Genomic DNA, 19,569 nt, shown 5'->3' with positions numbered 1-19,569 from the left:
TTTACGAAATATTTCAACCTAAAGAACTAAAAACCCTACTTATGAAGCTGCTGTAACAGCATTACCACCAATTAAAACATCTTCATCTGGATATTCACTTAAATCAAGTGTAATAGTTTTGGAGCTATTTTCATTTTGTTCTCTATATATCCCAACCAATGCATCAGATTTTTCATAAAGATTGTTTTTCAAAGATATAACAATAAATTGGAAATTTGGGCCAGCGTGATTCTTAATGTAATTCCCAATTTTAGCAACATTATTATTATCAAGTGCAGCGTCGATTTCATCAAGTACAAAAAATGGTGAAGGCTGATATGAATGTATAGCGAATAATAAAGCTAAAGCAGCTATTGTTTTCTCACCACCTGATAATAATTCCATATCTTGAAATCTTTTCATTGGTGGCATTGCATGATATTTAACTCCGGATAAATATGGTGTGTCTTCATCTTCTAAAACCAAAAATGCCGATCCTCCCATTGGAGATGTATTTGATTTAGTTAATTCTTTGTAAATTGAATCAATGCAGTTGGATATATGATTAAAAGCTTCCATAAATTTCTCATACCTTTTCTCTTTTAACTCTGCAAATTTTTCAGAAACTTTTCTTTCCTTTTGTCTTGCAGTTGTATAATCTTTGTCATAGTTTTTTAAACGTGATTCAACATCTTTAAATCTTTCTAATGCTTTTGCATTTGGTGTTAATCTTTCCAAATTTTCAATTGTATCTTGTAAGATAGCTTCAAGCTCAACTTCTAATTTGGGGGTGAATGTTTCTTTATATTTATCATCAAGTAATTCATAATCAACTTCAATACCACTTAAATCCTCTTGTATTGGTAAAGAATCTAGATCACCAGAAATTAAAGGTAATATAATATTTTTTATCTTACAATTTTTCAAAATATTTGTTCTATCAGAACCAAGTTTTAACAAATTTTCTTCCCTTTGTATTATTTCTTTAGAAACATTCGATACTTCAACAGCAGCTTCTTTAACATCAACTTCAATAGATTTAGAATGTTTTGATTTTGATTGTAAAATTTTATCAGATTTTTTATACTCGGATTTTAAAATATGAAGTTCTGCTTCAACGTGATCCAATTCCTCTTCTAATTGTGTTTTACTACTTAGAACTTCTTTTAACTCTGCTTCTAGGTCGACAATTTGATTTGACAAGATGCTTTTTCTTTTGATTGTTTCTTTACATCTACCTTCTTCAAAATCTAATTTATTTTGTAATACTGATATAGCTTTAACAAATTGCGATCTTTCTTTTGCTCTAACTCTAAAAGCACTTCCATGTAATTCTTCATATTTTTCAATACCTGATAAACCCCATTTAGTGCAAAAGCCACCAAAAATTTGACTTTTTAATTTGCTAATCTCTTGCTTTATGTTTTCAATTTTTGAATCAATTTTTGATTGTTGTTCTTTTTTATTTTGTAAAGATTCATCAAACCCCATAGATAATTTTTGTTGGAATTCGATTTCACTTTCCCTATCTTTTATGACTCTTTGTAGTGATGATTTTTGATTTTTCAAAAGTGGTAGTTTATCATCTAATGAACTTATTTCTTCAGCTAATATATTAATTTCAAGCTCTTTTGGTTTTGATTCTTGTAATTTCATAATTTCTTCTAATAGAGTTTCCTTACTTTCATTCAATTTAGTCCATTCTTGTTTATCCCAACTAAGACTTGCGGAGGATTTTTGAATTTGAGCACCTCCTGTCATTTGACCCGATTTATGAATTACTGATCCTTGTAAAGTAACTATCTTATTATCAATTTGTTTAGTGGAATCCCATCTCAATGATCTTGCAACATTTATATCCTTTGCAACTAATGCATCACCAATAACAAAATTAATTGCTGGTTCTATTGATCTATCATTAAGATCGACTATATCAAAACCTGGCACAACGTCATTATTAATTGATCTTAGGTAATTTAAATTCACGGGATCAAATCCAACTGAGTCCAAGGGAATGAAAGTAGCAACACCAGCTCTTCTTTCTTTTAAAATTTCAATACATTTATAACCAATTGATGCTGATTCAACAATTATAGAATCTGAATTTCTACCTAATAAAGTCAGCAAAGCCAATTCATATTTTTGTTCTGAAGGTTTGACTAATTCATGTACTAATCCCTTTATTGATCCTGGTGGAAGTAAACGTTTGAATACACTAACATTTTCCCTCAACTTTTTTTGTTTATTTGATTCACGTTGCTGAGATGATAAATCTTCTAAGTTTAATAAAGCGTCTCTTAATTTGGTATTTAATTGTAATTCCTTTTGATTGAATAGATCTTTTTGTTTTATTAGTTTATTTCTTAATTCTGCTTTCTCAACTTTTTTAGCAACCACCATTTCAATTTCATTATCTATATCATTTAAATTTGATTTTACTTCTAAATTAAGGGTGGTAGTTAATTCTTGAATTCTATTCAATGCATTTAATTTTTGATTATTTAAACTTGTTTCACTTGAAGTTAATGTATCTTTTTCATTCACCAACAAAGCTATTTCATCTTCCAAACTGGATCCTTCTGATGCTAAATACTCTGATCTTAATTTTTCATACTCTTTGTGAGCTTCTTCTGGAATATTTAACGATGATGATGCTGCTATAGATTCTCTTATTTTATTTTCAAAGTTGTCGAATAGTTTTTGAGAATCTTTTAGTTCTTTTTGAAGATTTGAAATTTGTGATTGTTGTGATTTAATATCAACTTCAAGATTGTTAACTTTCTTCTTTTGTGAATTTATTTTGGAAACTAAAGATGATCGATTTGATTCAATGGGTATTATTTTTCTTTTAGTTTGTTCAATCTTGGATTTTGATTCTTCCACTTCCTTGAGTTGTTTTCTTAATTCAAGAACTTCTCTGGAATATTCAGATGCTAATGATTTTAAAGTTTTTTCCTTAGTGGTGAGGTCTTTTTTCAATTGATTAAGTTGTTCATTTTGAATTCTTATTTCTTTGTTTACTGTTTCAGTAATTTGTTCATTGTGAAATAATTTGTATAGATAAAGCTTTTTTATTGTGTTATTTCTTAATTCAAGGTTTTTTTCAAATAATCTTTGTTCGTCAGCTTGTTCTTTATATTGTTTAGATTCTGAATTTAAAGTTCTTTTTCTTGAAAATACTCCATTGGTGATTTCATGAGCTTTTTCCATTTCTTCTTTTAGTTTCTCGAATTCAGTTACAAATTCATTTGATCCACTGATATGTTCAATTAATGAAGTTAAGTCTTTAGAATTCTGAGAAGCTATTTGTTCAACATCTCCTTGGAAAACTAGAAAATTTCTTGCTTTGATTAATATATTAAGCAGTTTTAAAAACAGCACATAATTCAACCTTGTAACTGAATTATTATTTATTTGGTAATCACTATGACCTGATAAATTAATTGATCTTTTTAATCTTAAAATTTCTCCATCATCCTTTTCATAAGTACCTAAAACATAAGCTGTTGTTGGATTTTGTTCCAAATCTGTAGTAACATCTTCATCCCCTAAAGTTCTTCTGCCTCTGTAAATTAAATCTGTAATTTTTTGTGATCTTAATTCTTTTGAATTTAATCCTAATACAAATGAAATTGCATCCATCATATTTGATTTCCCAGATCCATTCGGACCTATTATTGATATGAAATTCGATGAACCAAATCCAATTACAGATTTTCCACGGTAAGACTTGAAGTTGTATAGTTCCAATCCAATTAATCTACCCATATTATTATATTGGCAGTAAATATTTCTGTTGTAAAACTGATAATAAACAAACTAAATAAATTATCTTGAAGACGCGTTCTAATATTTCTAAAATAAGATATAATAGTGCGGCTTATTCAGTGTCCCTAATGAAGAAAATGTTGTGAGGCTCATAGCACAGCTAAAGTGGGAAAATAACGTGCGGCTCCTACAGCATTCTAAAAATAGAGAAAATAATGCGGCTTCTTTTTTATTAAATTTTATTTACATTTTTATTTCTTCATCTCCAACTTTTTTTAAATATTCATTATGAAGTTTTTCTTGTTGTTGATATTGTTTCATTAATTTTTTTTTCATACTTTTACTTATTTCTTCTCCATTAACATCAATTGTTGGTATACCTTGTTCATCATATTCTTTATATAATTTATCATTTTTAAAAAGTTCTGATGGAGGAGTTTTCATTTTGTTTAATTTTTCTTGTTCCTTTTTTGCTTCAATTTCTGCTAATTGTTTTTTTCTATTTTCTTTTTCCTTTTGTTGTTTTAATTTAGTTTCTTGTTGTTCAATTAACTGTTGTTTTTCAGTTTCATTAATATATTTTATTAATGCTGAACCATCTGGTCTATCATCTAATGATACTCCAATATTAATCAATTGATTTCTAAGTTCATCTGATGCTTTAAGATATTCATTGGAATCTGCTTTATTGATGGAAAAATTTCGTATTTTATCTCTGAATTGTGATAATAATTTTATTGCAACATCAACATCGTTTGAACTTTCTTTTGTATTATCTTTTGTTTCTAAACCCAAGATATTTAAGATTTTTGTTATATAATTAGCAATTTGTGATAAAACTTCAATTTTTAATTCAATTGAACCAGTATTAGCTGCTTGTATATAGCTATTAGCAGAACCAATTAAATTTATCAACACTTTAATAGCGGAACCACTCGAAAGATTATCTTTAAATGCAACATCAATTTGATCTTGTGCATTTTCCAATTGTTCATATAACTGCTTTTCTGAATCAGTAACTCTTTTGGAAACAAATTCTCCATTTTGTACTTTATTGTTATTTTCATTTTGTAAAGCATGAACAATCGTGAAAAACTTATTGAATGTAGACTCAACTGTTTTAACTTCAGTTATAAGTGAATCTTTAAAATCCAAAGGTTTTTCCCATGGATTTAGTAAAAACACCAATCTTAATTGATTTGGTGTATACTCCTTTAAAGCTTCTTCGATTGTAATAAAATTTTTTAGGGATTTTGACATTTTTTGTCCTTCTATGTGTAAATGACCATTATGCATAAAATAATTAACCCATTGATTATTATCAAAATATGCTTCAGATTGAGCTAATTCGTTATCATGATGAGGGAAACATAAATCAATACCACCACTATGAATATCCATAGTACTTCCAGTTAAATCAGAGGCCATGACTGAACATTCTATATGCCACCCTGGTCGACCTTTTCCCCAAATTGAGGGCCAAGATGGTTCACCAGGTTTTGAACTTTTCCAAAGAGCGAAATCACTAGCATTACGTTTTGATGTACCACTACTCAAAGATCCTTCTCCATCATTTATCAAACTCATATCACCTTTATTCCATGGTTGTAATTTTGCATAATCATGTTTTGAATTTTCATATTTAATTGTATCAAAATAAACTGAACCATCATCTGTTTTATATGCGTAACCATTTGATATAATTTTTTCAACATATTCAATAATATCTGGAATATATTCAGAAACTCTTGTGGTGAATGTTGGGGGTAAAACGTTTAATTTCAACATATCTTCATTATATTTATTTTCCCAATAAGCTGGTAATTTTTTAAAAATTTCTGGATCAGTCACTGAAGCTCCATATTCCTTATCCAAAGAAACAACAGCAATATCTTTGATACCCAACAAATAGTGATCAAATGAAATATTTTCGTTGGTGATTGCCTCGTATGCTTTTGTAGCTGCATTTAAATACATTGGAAATTTTGGTTTTGCAATTTTAATTTCTTCTACATTAACGGTTTTAGACCAATTGATAAATTCATCTATTTCACCACTAAATTCAGGTATATTTTTGGAGACATAAAATTTTAAAAATGTATTGGATTTTTCTTTTAATTCATCATTGATTTCTTTATACCTTTTGGTGATATGTTCATCAAATAAATATTGTTGACGTGCTGCTATAATAATTTTATCATCAATATCAGTAACGTTTTGTATAAATTTAACATTATAACCAAAATAATCTTGTAATATTCTTCTTGAAATATCTGTAGAAACGTAGTTTCTTGCATGACCCATATGTGAGTGGTCATATACTGTGGGTCCACAACTATACCAAGTAATGTGACCCGGTTTAATTGGTATAAATTCGTTTTTAGTACGAGTCAATGAATTATATATTTTTAATTTTGTTGGCGGTGATAGATCTTTTGGTCGATGCCATTCTGGTTGTTTAACTGGTGCTTTTATTGGTATTTGTTGTGACATTGCTCTTGAGAATAAAAACAACCTTGGCTTTGATAGCATACACTTAGTTGTAATTGAATGTGTACCGTGATGTTTCAAAAATTATGAATCATAATATTATTTTTTACGAGATATTAATGGAAATACACCAAACAAGAATTTATCGAACAAAGTAATAGAATAATTTTTGAATCAAAGTATGATAAACGTAATTTGACTTGGTCGAGTCTATGATAAGAGCTAGAAAAGGATATTTTGACTACTCTTTTCAATCATAAACGGTCCTCTAAATGGGCTGTAAAATTAGGTTCTAAATTTTTCAATAGCTTACATAACAAATTTCCAATCGTCAGTCGTTAAAAATGGTCGCATAATGTATCTACTCCATAATGAAACTAGGCGTGTTTCGGATGTATTTACTCTAGAACGCAAATTATAAGTCATCATTAAAATTGGAAATTTGAAATTGAAAGGTACAACAAATTAATTAACGTGTTGTTTGATCAACTATGTGGAAATTAAACAATCAATTATTAAGATGATAATGGACTGGATTATTCACACAAATGATCTTCTCCTTAGTTATTATTATTATTGTTGTTGTTGTTGTTGTATGATAAATTAGAAAGCTATCAGCTCTTCTATAAATTGGTGATATTTTAAGTAGATCAATAAAGAGTTGATAACCCTATTTTATAGCTTATAAATGTGATTTGCACGTGTCATTTAATTAACTTTGTAATTGTAGTATAAACATAAACTAATTTTTGTGTAATTTAAATTTATTAGTACTAATAAAAAAACTCTCTCTCTCTCTTTCATTAATGTCTCTCTCTCTCTTTGTACTAGCAAAAAAATTAATTTTTCAAAAGATTATAGTAGAAAGAATTTATCATCAAATTTTTAATACAATCATACATCCAACCAATTAATAAAACACTACTCATATACAAAAATGTCATCAACCGTCAAAGCAGCCAACTGGAGATTTGTTGAAGTAGGTCGTATTGTCTTAGTTGATAATAAAGATCTTGCAACTATTGTTGAAATTATTGATCAAAAAAGAGTATTGATTGATGGTCCAAAAGTACCAAGACAAGCCATTTCATTAGCTAAAATCACCCTTACCCCTATTGTTTTAGAAAACTTACCAAGAGGTGCTAGAACTTCAACTGTTCAAAAAAAATGGAGTGCTTCAGATGTTGATTCAAAATGGGCTTCATCAGCTTGGGCTAAAAAATTAGCTGCTAAAGAAAGAAGAAGAGAATTAAGTGATTTTGAAAGATTCCAAGTAATGATCTTAAAAAAACAAAGAAGATATACCACTAAAAAAGCATTAGCTAAAGCTTAAATTTCATATTCCTCAACAACTTAACTACAATCCATAAGAAGTTCCAATAAATAGATCATCAAAACTTCAACAATTCCATCTGTGTATTAGCTTTTATTTTTTATTATTTTAAAACAAATTGGGAGAAAATTTGTTCGACTATCAAGATTATAAATTTTCGAGATTACAATTCATTCATATCACTTTATTCATCATTTTCCTCATTATAACCACTCCAATACTTTATATATAGTCGGTATATATCAAAGAATATAAAAATAATATAAAAATTACGAAATTATTTTTGTTGTAGAATCTTCTTACTGTTGCAAAATTCCTATATTAATTTATTAGAAACAATACTAGTATCGCATAGTTAGTTACGAATCATAAATAACTGAGATGGGATCTTGGCCAGAGTAAGTTTGCTAGAATCTCTTTTAAATTGTGAATGTAATTTGTTTGAACAATACTCATTGTATATTTGGTCTATGATTCCGCTAGAAATTTAACGCGAGTCAAACGAGAGCAAGACATAATTTTCTCAATCGGGGTCATGAACCAGAATTATACTTTCATTGGCTAATAGTCACCAGAAAGTCTAAGGAAAGGTAAGCTACGCCCCATACAAATTACATTTACTTTTTTCTGAAGAATATTATGACACCCATATAGAATGTTTAGATAATTTCTGAAAATTTGGGTTGAGTTGGAGGTTCAACATTCTGGTTTTTATCCAAAGTATATATAAAAAAGCTCTCTAATAAAAATTCGATAACCTAAATTTTCCAGAGACAAGCTCATCATCAATTCAAAACTAGCTATCAGCTTTTAAATGCTGTAGTAAAAATCAAAAGATTGTACAAGTTCTGAAGTGCGTCAGAATGTTTTTAAGTCAAAAAAATCTACATATATGTTTGCTTCCTTAAGTAATCTTCTCAGCAGTAATGTATACTGAAAAGTACTTTGTATTTACAAGTATAAGTCTATTTACAATACTTAATTCTATTTTTTATTTGCTTGAGCTTTTTCATATTCATTAATTAATTGTTTTTGTAATTGTGGACTAGTTTGAGAATATTTCAAAAACTCCAAAGAAAATTCTCCTTTACCCTGAGTACATGCTCTTAAATTAGTTGAAAACCCAAACATTGAATTCAATGAACATTCAGCAGTAACTGTAAATTCATCTTGACCATTTACTGTTTCATTAATTAATCCACCTAATTTATTAACTAATCCCACTACAGAACCTTGAAATTCATTTGGTGCTGTTATTTCAACATTCATTATAGGTTCTAATATAACTGGAGAAGCGTTTAAAAATGCTTGTTTGAAAGCTCCTTGGGTTGCAGTTCTAAATGCTAATTCGGAAGAGTCAACAACATGTGTTTGACCATCATTAATTAACATATCCACACCTAAAACTTTATGACCAATTAATGGACCTTTCTCCAAACAATCATCAAATCCTTTATTACATGCCAATAAGAATTTTTCAGGAATTTTACCACCAACAATTTGAGTTTCAAATTTATTTTCTCCTTCTATAGGTTTCATTTCTCCAACAACTCTACCATATTGACCAGCACCACCAGATTGTTTTTTATGTGTAAAATCAAATGGTGTTGAAGAAGTTATAGCTTCTCTGTAAGCAACTTGTGGTTTACCAGTTATACAATCAACTCCATATTCTCTTTTAATTCTTTCAACGTAAATTTCTAAATGTAATTCACCCATACCTGATATGATAGTTTCTTTAGATTCAGAATCATAATGAACTTTAAAAGTAGGATCTTCCTTTTGGAATCTATTCATTGCTTTGGAAAAAGCACCATTGTCTTTAGTTTTAGGGGCAATACTTAATGATATAACTGCTTCAGGTACAAACATTGAACTCATTGCAATTTGTTTTGATGAACCTTGTCCAATAAAAGTATCACCAGAGGCACAATCAATACCAAAAGTAGCACATATTTCACCACTACCGACTTCGGCAACATCTTCCATATCATTTGAATGCATTCTTACTAATCTTGAAACTTTAACTTTTTTACCAGTTTTTATATGAGTCATATAAGCTCCCTTTTTTAACTTACCTTGATACACCCTGATATAAGTTAATTGACCATATGGACCTTCCTCTAACTTAAAAGCTAACCCAACAAATGGAGCAGTACTTGAAGGAATTAAATTAATTGGTGTTTCAGTACCATCGTTGTGAATTTCTAACCCAGTATTTAAAATTTCATTTGGTTGTGGTAAATAATCAACAACTGAATCTAAAACTGGTTGTATACCTTTATTTGCTAATGCTGAACCCATTAAAACAGGAGTGAATTTTCTACCGATTGTTGCACGTCTTATAGCTTGTTTAATTTGTTCGACACTTGGTTCTTCACCTTCCAAGTAGATATCAGCAATTTCTTCATCAACATCAGCTAAAGTTTCTATAAGTAATGCTCTTTTTTCTTCTACTAAATCCTTCAAATTTTCTGGTACTTCGGCTTTTCTAATAGTTTCACCTTGTGGACCTTCATTATATAAAGCAACACGATCAATAATATTAACCACACCTTGTAGTTGATCTTCAGCACCAATTGGAACTTGTATGGCAGCCGCTGGCATTTTCAATTTCAAATTAATTTGTTCAATTGCTTTCCATGGATTTGATCCCATTCTATCCATTTTATTTATAAAAGTAATTCTTGGAATATTATATCTTCTCATTTGTCTATCAACTGTAACTGTTTGAGATTGAACACCTGCAACTGCACAAACCACTAATACTGCACCATCTAATACTCTCAATGCCCTTTCAACTTCAATTGTAAAATCAATATGTCCTGGAGTATCAATTAAATTAAAATGATAAGCTTGATTATCTTTATCCCAAGAACAATAAGTTGCGGCAGATTGGATGGTGATACCTTTTTCTCTTTCCAAATCCATATGATCCATTTTAGCTCCAACCGAATCACGTCCTCTAACTTCATGAATTGCCTTAATTCTACCAGTATAAAATAAAACACGTTCTGTAAATGTAGTTTTACCAGAATCTATATGTGCTGAAATCCCAATATTTCTCATTATTTTGGAAGATTGAATATCTTCAGGTGTTGAGTTCTGTATAATTTCATCTATTATAACTTTTTCTTCTTCATAAGTTTCTGGTTGTTTTTGTTTAAGGTCATTATGTGTACGAAATGATGTTTGGAAATTTTTGATATGTGTTATTGGTGTTGGATTGATGAATCTGGTATGTCTTGAAATTTTACAGATACCACGTAGAAGACTCGTCATCGTTTTATGTGTGGTGGAAGTGGTGGTGATTAGTTGCAAATACTTGTTTCAAAGTTTGATCTGAAAAATTTTTTGATAGTATGATTTAAAGCCGATTAAACTACCAAATGAGTTCAATTTTACAACCAAAATTTTGCAACAACTTTAACACTTTCTATGGTTTTACAAGGTCTACGTAGTCTGCCAAATAAAGTGAACATTAGAGGAAAGAAAGGTTTTTATTGCTTTAAATAATCAAAGCCCGTAATTTAATTGTTCTTATGAAAAAATAAACCTCTATTAAACCATATATAAAGTTTCTATAATCTACTAATCTTTCGGTTTAGCACCTAATCCATTAACGTTTCTAAACATCAACACTCCTTTAGCATCTTCTTTATCGTCATCTACATACTGACAACGTCTGATCACTTTCCATAAACTTTTCCACATTGATTCACCTTCGTATCTATAATGTTCACCCATAACTTTTTTAATGGCTTCAGTTGCTTCTCTTGCATTATAAAATGGTATTCTTGAAACATAATGATGTAAAACATGAGTTTCAATAATATCATGAAAAATATGTTGACCTACAAATCCAAAATTACGATCAATTGTTGCTGCTGCTCCACGAGCAAAAGTCCATTCTTTTGCAGTATAATGTGGCATTGTTGGATCAGTATGTTGTAAAAATGTAACAAAAACTAACCAATGATTGACCCACAACCATGGAACAAACCAATTAATCATCATATTAAATAATCCAAAATTTTTATACCATTGATATACCCCAAAAAAAGTAGTGATGATTCCAATATCTGATAAAATAATATACCAATATTGATTCTTGTCAAAGACAGGTGATGATGGAGTATAATGAGATTTACCAATTTTTGAATAACCAGGGTAAACTTGACCAGTGGCATTAGTAGCTAAATATAATTGTAAACCACCTAACTGTTGAAAAACTAAAGTACCAAATGACCAAATTGGACTTTCTTCCATTATGTCTGAAATTTTATCAACTTGATTTTTTTCTAAAAATTCTTGTTTGGTGTATGGAATGAAAACCATATCTTTTGTTAAATGACCAGTTGCCTTGTGGTGTTTTGCGTGACTGAATTTCCATGAAAAATATGGAACAACTAAATAAGAATGTAATACCCACCCAATAACATCGTTAATGTTTTGATAATCTGAAAATGCTCCATGACCACATTCGTGAGCTAAAATCCATAACCCAAAACCAAATAAACCAATACAATATGATTGAACCATCCATGCAATACTTCTGGTAACAACAGACAAAGTTTGGTTTTCAAATTCAATTTTTGGAATAAACTTATGACCAATATAACTTATTAAAACCATCATTACAATATCTCTAATAACATAACTAAAAGATTTAACTAATGATCTTTCAAAGCAATGTTTTGGAATGGCTTGTAATATTTCTTTTATTGAATAATCAGGAACATTAAAAACTTTACCATTTGTATCAATTGTTGATAAATTTTTTGTAAATGTTTGACTTGATGTAAATGATGCAACATTACCTGATCTTTGTATTGTTGAAGTTGTTTCATCATTGATATTTGATCCTGTGGTGGTAGATTCTTGAACAACACTCATCTTGAATGATAAGTGAATAAAATACTTTAGTAGGTTAATGAATTGAAAAGGTTGATAAAACAATTAATGCAAAAATTCAAAAATAAATTATAAATTTAAAAAATTTCTTCTTTTAAACATAAGATTTTTAAATTTTAAAATTATTATTTGATAAGCTTATGAAATTTTTACATTTTAACTTGACTCTTTATCTACTACATTGATTTAGTTCAAATTATAATAAAAACATGGTGTGCGTGAAAAATTTTCGGTACTTTGTGACATTAATGTAAGACCAGTTTCAAATCAAGAAAAAAAGTAAGTATCAAATTAAATTCGAATCAATTGTAATCCTTAGCAGCACAGAAAACTACAAGCTGGTATCAATGGTACGAATGAAGAGCTCAATACTTTGTTTTACGACATCTTTCGCTGCCTTTGACTGATTATTACTTATTAGATTTCAAATAAAAATTTGGTCTACCTTACTATATAAATAAAAAAAAAAAACGTTTAAAAAAAGAAAAAAAAAATAATAATTTTTAATAAGGCTGTTACGTCAACTTTATGTGCAGGTGTGAAACCGTTTCAATTCTTGATAGATATGTAAATTTACTTCTATACAAATTTATCGATAGTTATAGAATTGGACTCTCTACTCTCTTCAAACACTGTTAAAGATGTTCCAAATTTAATATGGGACTTTTATGACCAAATTTACTATTTAAAAAAAAAAATTTACGAAAATAACGGGTTTTTTTCTGTAAAATTGGCGGTGAATCAATGCAAAAATCAAACAATTTACTCCACAAACTGTGTAATCTAAGTTGAGCTTAACAAACAACAACTTTGGCTCTAACTTTTGAAATTAATATCCAAAAATTTAGCTTCAACTATTATGTTCAGTCAATCACTTTAATCATTTATCAAAACCTCAAAAATGTTTCAAGTTGTTTAAGGAAATTCTGGTTAGATTCGAACAAAGCACGCAAACCAAATGACAATTTGTACTGCAGACTGTTACTGATTCAGATATATACCCTCCTATTCAAGATGCTTGCTTGAATGGGCAACTTTTTTGTATTTTGTTAAAGTAACATTTGAAAGATTAGCTTGAGAAACTTAAATTTTATACAACAAGACCCTTTAACAGAAACTTAATTTCGATGACTGCCTCTTTGGTATGTTCCTATTTTTTGATAATCTAAAAAGCTTGTTGTTGTTTGACTGTCCTATAATGGCAGAAGCATTTGACGAAAAGTAGCGATACTCTATTCTGATAAAATATTTTTTGATGAATTAACTAAGAATTTGTGGAGAAATTTTTGACTTTATGTTTAAAATGTTTTCTATGAGATTTTGTATGATTTAAGTTACTGTTTGAGATATGGAGAATAAAAGTTTAAGCTTATTCAATGTTTTTGAGATATGACAAACTATTGTTTGAATACTATCCTACTTTTAAAAAATTAAGAATCAATATCTTACTGTCAAAATAACGTTATAGTTATGAAATCAAAACTTAAATTATTTATTCATAAAAGGGGCAAGTAAATTGCAAGTTGTGGTTCCAGTTGATTTCGTAAGAAATATTAAACAAATTGTAAATTTTTAAAGGGGGTTACCCCAACAGTAAAGAAAATATATCAAAGTTTTGACAGTTTTCTTAAATGAAAATAATGAAACATAGTTTTAAGCCGTTACATTATTTAAATTCATTTCCAATTTAGGCTCAATACTTTTTCAGTTAATGGTAATCTTAAAGGTAATTCTATTGAATTAAAATAATTTAAAAAGTTGAACAATAGAATTTAATTTGAAGATCACAACATTAATTTAAAAGAGTTTCTTTAAAATTCTTATAAATTTATGGTGCTCGTAAATTTCAAAAATAATTAAACAGTCATCAATTGTTTTCAATAACAACAAAAAACTCGTAAAATTTAGTAAGTCATTTGGTATTGAAAATCATTTTTGAGCGACATGAATTTTGTCATGTTTTGTTTCAAATTTTTAAGTGGGGTCGAGGAGTTGGGAAATAAAAGAAATTTTTTCTTAATTGCTAATTCCACTTAACGCTTATTTTGTGGTTAGTGCATGATTTAATGAAGAAGTAACGATTTATAGTTTGGTAAGTTTAGATTTATCTCACAACCATTCTGTGAACTTGAAGTGGAGGTATAAATCGGCTCTATGTTTTAGTTTACTTCTCTAAACAAGATACTACGTGCTCCTTCTACAGTTAAAAATTTGAGCCCAAATAATTTGAGATCTTGATTGGGACAATAAATTAAACTACCTAACTTGTAATATTATTGATGGATCGAGAGTTAATTTGATTCCAATTGATATAATACAGTCATCAAAAAAAGGCTAAAAAATCAAAGTAAGAAACGTTTGATTTCATAAAAAACAAGTCAATTTATACATTATATAATTTCAAATTTCTAACAACAATACAATATACAAATCAAATTATTTCTATTTATAGTAATAAATATTTATTTTTTTATTTTCTTTTTTTTTTATCTCGTAAATATTTTAAATAGCAAAAACTTAAATAAATTACACAAAACCAACAATTTCCCTTTAAAAGGGTCGTACAAAATTAAATAGGGTCTAAATTTCTTCAACAGTTGTATTATAAACGTTTGATTATTGAAGTACCATTATCCTTTTTACTTTAATTGTATAAGTTCGTACACCACACAATTAAAGAATCCTTTATATGAACGTTCTTTGATTTAGAAATCAAATCAACCACTCTTTTTTAAATTTAGACTTATTTATGATTATACAAACCATTACACAATTTTATAATTACAATTTAAATTAAACTTTTATAGTTGAAAAGTATGAGCGTAATATTCATTGGATTTTACGAAGAAATGAGTGAGTAATCATTTTGATTCATTTATTTGGCTAGAAGTGGCTTTTTGTTGGGAGTGAAAGTCATAATGATTCGAGCTCAAATTCAACTAATGCCTCTTGGATATTAATCTGTTCTAATACAGAAAATCTCGGTGTGTCGTAAAATTGATAGAATGATCGTCTAATTCTTTCATTTATTGAAGAGTTCTAGGGAATACAGTGATCTTTGAATTTAACTGCATCTGGTTATATAAAGAGATATTATAGACGCGTTTGTAGCATATTTAATAAATTTTTGATGCCTCATATTTAGGTACAAATTTTTATTAACTATTAGACTACCATATTAAGTATTAAAATTATGACACAATATTATAACCTTCAATTAAAATAGATATTTAGTACCACAAAATTAGTCAGATTCAATTAGAACCTTACAAAGAATAAATTAATTGCATTAAACTAATCAAAAATTTCAGTCGAAGTAAGGCGGAAATTACTTAAAAGTTTTGTGGAGTTTTGCTTAAACCTAACCAATTTTATAGTTGTCAATAATTCCTAATACTTCTAACTGTTTTTAGGAGTTTGATTGAATATACAGTTTCATAACGACTAAATGTAATATTTTCTGTGATTTTAAGAATTTCATGGTTATTGACTTTTATTGACTTTTAATTAACTAACCTTAGCCTAAATTATAATTTGACATTTTTTTTTATTACTATTTCCTTCTTCTAGTTACATTTTGATTTCTACTCCTTTAAAATTATTATTTGTTCTAATTTTGATCTATTTTTTTTGATATTTTATTAGATGCATTTAATAATATTTTCAAATCTTGGCAAGTTTCATAGTACATATGCTGAAACTAAAAATTTATTGAATTTTAAATCAGGGCTCAAATAAAAAATTTAATGATTTAAACAAAAAAAAGTGGAGTATATGTCTAAATTATTGTTACTCGAATTAAGAGAGTAGTCATAAATTAGAGTGTCATCTTAAGGAATTGACCGCTTATATATGATGTAGTATCAAAATGAATATTTGTTAGACTTTGATTGTTCCAAGTTGTTGATGTAAAAATAAATACGTCTCATATTTACTTTCCGCAACAACGTTTTTCGTAATTAAGTCAAAGACTAAAATGATATCAACAAACAATGTAATAATGACCCACAAATTATTAATTATGATTGAGAGACAAGAGATGAATAACAAATTATTAATCATAAACTAAAATAATTTTGTTCTGAAACAACAATAAAAAATGATTTGTATCATTTTACTAAAACTAGTTTGGTTCAACAGTTAAATTTTATTCAAGAGGAGTAATTAAAAAGAAAAAGTAATAAAAGTTTAAAATAGTTATTGTACCACCCACAAATTAAGCAAAAATGTCTTTGAATGTATGGTTTGTTTTCTTCTTAAATTTAATACATAAATTTTTTTTCCATCAAAAGAATATAAAATTTGGAACACAAAATCTCATAAATCTGAAATTTCCTAAAACAGTAAAGTAATAAAATTAAAAATTTAATATGTCAATTTAAATTATTGTTTTACAAATTTTTAGTTCATCAAATTTAGTTAAAAAATGTTATACCTAATAATGAGTTTTTACAATTCCAAAATTATATAAATCATTTATCAATTCCTGAATTATTCAAGTTTTCAATTTTATTTCTTTTTTTATTATCATCAACAAGCAAATCAATCAGCTTTTACCAACTACAAAAACTTCAAGTTTTACATTCATAACTCGTTTTTTAATTATTTTACAACAACAACTTTATAACAACCACAATCACATAAAATGAAATTTACTCAAGCCACTTTAATTGCTGTCTTAGCATCATCAACTTTCGTTTCAGCTGCTCCAGCTATTGTTTCAGAACAAACTATGGTCAAAAGAGAAGATATTAATGATGTTTTAGCCATTTTAAAAGAATTAAAAGCTCATCAAGCTAAAAGAGAATTTTTAGAAGGTGATGAATTAATTGAACATGATAAAAGAGCTGATTCAGTTTTAGGTGAATTAATTACTGCTTTAGCAAATTCAGGTATAATAAATGATGTTTGGACTGCTTTAACTACAAATCCAGCTATCACAACTACTTTACAAAACATTATTCAAGCTGCTATTCAAACTGCTGTTGTTCAAGGTCCAGCTTTAATTGAAGCTGTTTGGAATTCAGGTTTATTAGGAACTATTTTCAACAAATTTTTAAATGATACTGATTTAAGAAACGCTTTCTTAGATGTTGCCAAATCAATTTTTGGTACTGCTGTTAATTTAATTACTTCATGGTTATCAGGTGGATCATCATCAGGTACTACTACTACTGCTGCTGCCGCTGCCACTGCCAAATCTAGAAGAGAAATTATTGATGGTTCAGAATATTTAGATAAAAGAGATTTAGCTTCAATTATTGGTTGGATCGTTCAAGAAATTTCAGACTCAGGAATAGTGCAATCATTAGTAAACAAAGTTATTGCTGATCCAGCTGCTTCAATTAATTTCTTAACTTCAGCTTTCCAAACTGGTTTAGTTGTTGCTGAAGATGTATACTCATGGGCTAAATCTTCAGGATTATGGGATTCTGCTTTATCATACATTCAAGCTAATGCTGGTACTTGGGCTGGTGCAATTGCTTCATTCTTAGGTAATGCTTTATCAAGTGGTCAAATTTCTGCTTCAGACATTAATAATGCTTCAGGTTCATTATCAAGTGCTATTACTGCTAGATCAGTTTCTGCTGCTGCTGCTGCTCCAGCTGCTTCTGCTGTTAAAACCACTTCAGTTGCTGCTGCCGCTGCTGTTACTACTTCAGTTAAACCAACCACTACTGCTGCCGCTGCTGCTGCTACTCCAGCTACCAATGCTAATGCTTTAAGTTCATTAGTTACTAAATATGGTACTACTACTGCTGCCGCTGCTCCTGCTGTAAATACTAATGGTTTAGCTGCTAACTTAAATCAATTAGTCAGTGCTGCTAACCAAGCTGCTGGTTCATTAAAACAAAGAAGAAACTATTAGATTCAATATCAATCCCATCACCACAAGAATAATTAATTGGCTGCAGATCAATGGTTGTTCCCCAAAAAAAAATTACTAGATTGATTTTTAATTCCTTTCTTCATTCAAATCCAACGTTTACATTTTCAATTCTTAAAAAAAAAACCATTTTTATAAACTTTTATTATAAAGTAGTTTATATCAAATATCATTTTTTATACTTTAACTTTTTTATAATAATTCTTTTTTAAGTTATTTTAATAAATTTACATTTTTACTGTTATATGAAATTATTTCTGATCTTTTTCGATTTCTCTTGAATATATTTATAAAACTCTAAATTTTCATTTTGTTTCTTTGTTGTTGCATGATTCTGCATATAAAACATTTTAAAACTTTTTTTCAGTAATTGCCTTTCGAAAAATTTTATAATCCAAAACTCTTTGCTCCTGTGATATTCGTGAGTTTGATTGAGACAGATCTTTAAAGAGTTAAAAATGCAGCTAATGTTTTACTTCAGCATGAAGAAAATAATTAAGTTTACGTAGGAAGTCGAGGAGCTAACAAATTTTTCGAATTCTTGGGAATTTCAAGTGACTTTGCATTTCTCAGTAGTGAAAAAGTAATTAAAGTTATAAAATAGAGTTGTGTTTGATAAAAATTATGCTTACGTTCTTGAATAGTAGAATGATATGTTTTGGGGGGAGTCTAAGAAAAAATGGAATAAAAGTGCTATAACAAACAATCTAATGACAAATCTAATTTAGTCTAACAAAATCGATGAGCTTTGATCTTATTGTCTTTATTGTATTTCGTCTAAGTTAATTCTATGATGTAACCTTAATACTCGAACTAATGAGACGAATTGATTGTTTTAGTTGTTTTTAGTTTCCATTAGTCTATAAAAGGTAAGATTTAACTTTTACATCATTATTTGTGCATAATAAATAATACGAGTTTGATGAAGTAATATGATGAAAATAAAGGTACAAAAAATATTAAGTATTCGGTAATTTGTTAAAAAGTTTTAGTCTTCACAATGCTACAAATCGAAAGGGTTTGGATGATTGGTTAATTTTTTAAATGGCTTGTACAAAATCACAAGTAAAGACAAAAGTGTGTGAATGAAATTGTTGAAAATTAATTTACCACAATAATAAATTTTCATAGCACAAATTTAGTAGGATAGTTTACGGGAAATTAAATGGAAGTTAAAAAAACAATTTTGTATTTTTCA

The 19,569-nt window shown here is 28.4% G+C and overlaps 6 protein-coding genes across 6 annotated transcripts; 2 read left to right on the top strand and 4 right to left on the bottom strand. All coding sequences in view use genetic code 12, as the record gives it.

The window, feature by feature from the left end:
- Positions 1 to 39: 39 nt before the first annotated feature.
- SMC1 (cohesin subunit) lies at positions 40 to 3,747 on the bottom strand (the record flags this gene model as incomplete). The annotated part of the gene is made up of 1 exon (XM_051764708.1): positions 40 to 3,747. The coding sequence occupies one exon, from the start codon at positions 3,745 to 3,747 to the stop codon at positions 40 to 42; it is 3,708 nt and encodes a 1,235-aa protein (XP_051618093.1).
- Positions 3,748 to 3,990: 243 nt separating this feature from the next.
- On the bottom strand, positions 3,991 to 6,240 carry KGF54_004050 (cysteine--tRNA ligase; the record flags this gene model as incomplete). The annotated part of the gene is made up of 1 exon (XM_051764707.1): positions 3,991 to 6,240. The coding sequence occupies one exon, from the start codon at positions 6,238 to 6,240 to the stop codon at positions 3,991 to 3,993; it is 2,250 nt and encodes a 749-aa protein (XP_051618092.1).
- Positions 6,241 to 7,174: 934 nt separating this feature from the next.
- RPL14 (60S ribosomal protein eL14) lies at positions 7,175 to 7,570 on the top strand (the record flags this gene model as incomplete). Its single annotated transcript, XM_051764705.1, has 1 exon — positions 7,175 to 7,570. One exon carries the CDS (start codon positions 7,175 to 7,177, stop codon positions 7,568 to 7,570), a length of 396 nt encoding a protein of 131 aa, XP_051618091.1.
- A 984-nt stretch (positions 7,571 to 8,554) lies between these two features.
- Positions 8,555 to 10,852, bottom strand: KGF54_004048 (uncharacterized protein; the record flags this gene model as incomplete). Its single annotated transcript, XM_051764704.1, has 1 exon — positions 8,555 to 10,852. One exon carries the CDS (start codon positions 10,850 to 10,852, stop codon positions 8,555 to 8,557), a length of 2,298 nt encoding a protein of 765 aa, XP_051618090.1.
- A 309-nt stretch (positions 10,853 to 11,161) lies between these two features.
- FAD3 (Fad3p) lies at positions 11,162 to 12,466 on the bottom strand (the record flags this gene model as incomplete). Its single annotated transcript, XM_051764703.1, has 1 exon — positions 11,162 to 12,466. The coding sequence occupies one exon, from the start codon at positions 12,464 to 12,466 to the stop codon at positions 11,162 to 11,164; it is 1,305 nt and encodes a 434-aa protein (XP_051618089.1).
- A 4,663-nt stretch (positions 12,467 to 17,129) lies between these two features.
- Positions 17,130 to 18,353, top strand: OP4 (Op4p; the record flags this gene model as incomplete). The annotated part of the gene is made up of 1 exon (XM_051764702.1): positions 17,130 to 18,353. The coding sequence occupies one exon, from the start codon at positions 17,130 to 17,132 to the stop codon at positions 18,351 to 18,353; it is 1,224 nt and encodes a 407-aa protein (XP_051618088.1).
- Positions 18,354 to 19,569: the final 1,216 nt, after the last annotated feature.

This window comes from Candida jiufengensis (genome assembly GCF_024610255.1).
Source record: "Candida jiufengensis strain CBS 10846 chromosome Unknown scaffold1, whole genome shotgun sequence".
In the NCBI taxonomy this organism is placed as follows: Eukaryota; Fungi; Ascomycota; class Pichiomycetes; order Serinales; family Debaryomycetaceae; genus Lodderomyces; species Lodderomyces jiufengensis.
The sequence above is the reverse complement of the archived record's forward strand: the minus strand, read 5'-3'. Positions and strand labels throughout refer to the sequence as shown.